At 41.3% G+C, this 2764-nt stretch overlaps 1 protein-coding gene across 1 annotated transcript in view; it reads right to left on the minus strand.

Annotated features, from left to right (window-relative positions):
• Positions 1 to 1308: 1308 nt before the first annotated feature.
• The window catches only part of LOC116101413 (caprin-1-like), a 3051-nt gene continuing 1595 nt past the window's right edge, over positions 1309 to 2764 (minus strand). The window contains 2 exon segments of the mRNA XM_031384987.1: positions 1309 to 2618; positions 2621 to 2760. Of these exon segments, the coding sequence (XP_031240847.1) occupies positions 2263 to 2618; positions 2621 to 2760 (496 nt within the window). The 3' untranslated portion in view covers positions 1309 to 2262.

Here is a 2764-nt window from a genome sequence, read left to right on the forward strand (position 1 = left end):
TTTTGGTGTTAGATGTTCTTAGTGTCTCTGACTAGAGCTTGTCCTGTCCCTGCCACCCTGCAAGTCCCTTGAGACTTGTGGGGCTTGTGCCTCCTGGCTGACTGCTCCTGTCTTAGAAACTCACTGGAGAGAACATGGCAGATCTCATCAGAGTCTCTGGGTTAAAGCACTCCCTGGAGTTAGGCCCTCCACTTGCAGGGAAGGGGCAGAGAAGGTAGCTGATTCACCTCTGTCACTTGGAAGCTGAGAGGATTCTGTCCCTGCTGCCCTGCAACTCCCCTGGGACTCGTGGGGCCTGTGCCTCCTGGCTGGCTGCTCCCATCTTAGAAACTCACCAGAGAGAAAAATGACTAAAATACTTTTAAGTATACACCACACATGTCTTTTGGTCTCAGTTACCTCACGGGATGATATTTTCTTGTTCCATCCATTTGCCTATAATGTACATGATGTCCTTGTTTCTTGTGCCCATTTACTTGGAAAACATTTTTTTCAGCCCTTTTTTTCTGAAGTAGTATTTATCTCTTTTTCTTAGATGTGTTTCTTGTCTACAGCAGAATGATGGATCCTATGTTTGCATACACTCTGTTAGCTTGTCTCTTTATATTGGGGAATTGAGACCATTGATGTTTGGAGATATTAATAAACAGTGACTGTTGGTTTCTGTTATTTTGATTTTAGTGGTGGTATTGTGTGTTTTATATGTGTGTTCTTTGGTTTTGCTGTTGTAGAATTACAAGTTTCTTGTGGGTTTTTTTGGGTGTAGTTATGCTTCTTGTGTTGGAGTTTTCCTTCTAGTATCCTCTGTGTAGGGCTGGATTAGTGCAAAGATATTGTTTAAATTTAGTTTTGTCATGGAATATCTTTGTTTCTCCATCTACAGTGATAGGAATTTTGCTGAGTGTAATAGTCTGGTCAGGCATCTGTAATCTTTTAGAGACTGTAAGTTATCTGCCTAGGACCTTCTGTATTTTGGAGTCTCTGTTGAGAAGTCTGGTATAATTCTAATAGCCTGACTTTATATGTTATATGGCCTTTATCCCTAGTAGCTTTTAATATTCTTTCTATTTTTCAGTACACTCTATATTGATTATTATGTGGTAGGAGGATTTTTGCCATGTGTATTTTTGTTTTACAACTTTTAGAAACATGTTTTATTTGTTTTGCTTATACCATCAGAACTGAAACTACTGCCTGTCATTTCCCTAAAACAGGGAAAGGAATGTAAAACACATATTGGTGCTTTTTGAAAGATAACAATTTAAAAGTGTGGTAGCAGCAGGCATCTGATATCTTTTTCTTTAAGAACTTTCAGGCTGCAGGAGAAAAACATGTGACCAAAAGTGTTGATTATCCATCCATTAGAGATTTTCGTCAGTACCTATTACCAATTTGAGTAACAATACCGCAAGATCCAAGGATTAGTGATGACAATGCAGTTATCGGGAGGAATGACAAACAGGACCAATCCTCATGTAAGGCATTGTTCAGAACTGTTACGTGTTCGAAAGGTATCTAAGTAGTTCACATAGAGCACAGAAGCAGCCCATCCAGATTATACCCCATATTTGACGCATATTTTCCAGAAGAACCAATCAAAGCCTGATTTGCATTTTGGCTTTGTCTTACACAGTATCCACTACTAAAGAGCAATTTACACGTGTTTTTAATCACAGTCATTTGGCCAGAAGACTTGTGAGTGCTATGTCAAGGCTAGTAGGCAGCCTCACTTGTGTGATTAAGGACCCATGCATAATTTAGTATGCTTTTAATCTGTTGGTGCTCCAATTTAATGGGAAAAGCAGTTGTTTTGCTAAACCACACTCCACTCCTTCCATCTTCCTTTCCAGGAAAATGCTTTAACTTTGTCAATTACCACTGAATAAATTCTAGGGCTGATTGTAGATTTTATCCAAGGTCAAAAAGTCAATCTTGCATTTTTTTTTTCAAGCCACTTCAACTAACTATGGAGATATTATCACCCCATAAGTATATAATGTTTTATTCCTAAGCAAGGGTGAGGAATCAGAATATTGTGTGCAAGGCTCAAGATGAGGCTTAGGACAGAACATGCAGAATAAAAATAGTTTCCTTCCATATCCAGGTAATATAAAGCGGACAATTGCGGCCCTGTCTTTATGGGATGAAAACAGTCCCTTTACAATAAGTTTCCTGAAAGGGAGAACAAATAGATAATAACTCTCCTGGTAACATATTATGGTAGTGTGCTTTTGGCGATTAAACATAATCCTGTGTATCACATCAATTCACTTGCTGAGTGTTCATTTGTGGCATCCCTCTGTTGGGTCTTGGCGGCCCTCCACGACCTCGTGGGGCTCCCCGTGGTCCACTCTGCCCAGAGCCTTGCTTGAAATTCTGCTGATATTCATCCCGCTGGTAGCCAGAGTAGTCCCGGGGAGCACTGAACTGAGACTGTGTATAACCACTGTTTGGAGTGTTTGAGAATGAAGGGCGATAACCATCATATCCTCCTCTAAATCCATTGGCAGGGCCCCTGTATCCATTCTTCAAGCCTCTGGCACCACGAGACCCTCCTCGAGATACACCACGGCTATTGTAATAAAGCTGACTGCTCCATGGAAAGCCAGTGTTCTGCTGGGGGGCTGCTGGTGGTTACCAGGCACTTGATGAGGCTGGTCCTGGGATCCACGGTATGTGCCAACCACTGTTTGCAGCTGGTCTTGTTGAAGCTCTGTTTGTTCCACTTGGTGAGGCTGACTGGAAAAACTCTGGTTATAACTGG

The sequence above is a fragment of the Mastomys coucha genome, unplaced genomic scaffold (genome assembly GCF_008632895.1).
Source record: "Mastomys coucha isolate ucsf_1 unplaced genomic scaffold, UCSF_Mcou_1 pScaffold21, whole genome shotgun sequence".
Classification (NCBI taxonomy): Eukaryota; Metazoa; Chordata; class Mammalia; order Rodentia; family Muridae; genus Mastomys; species Mastomys coucha.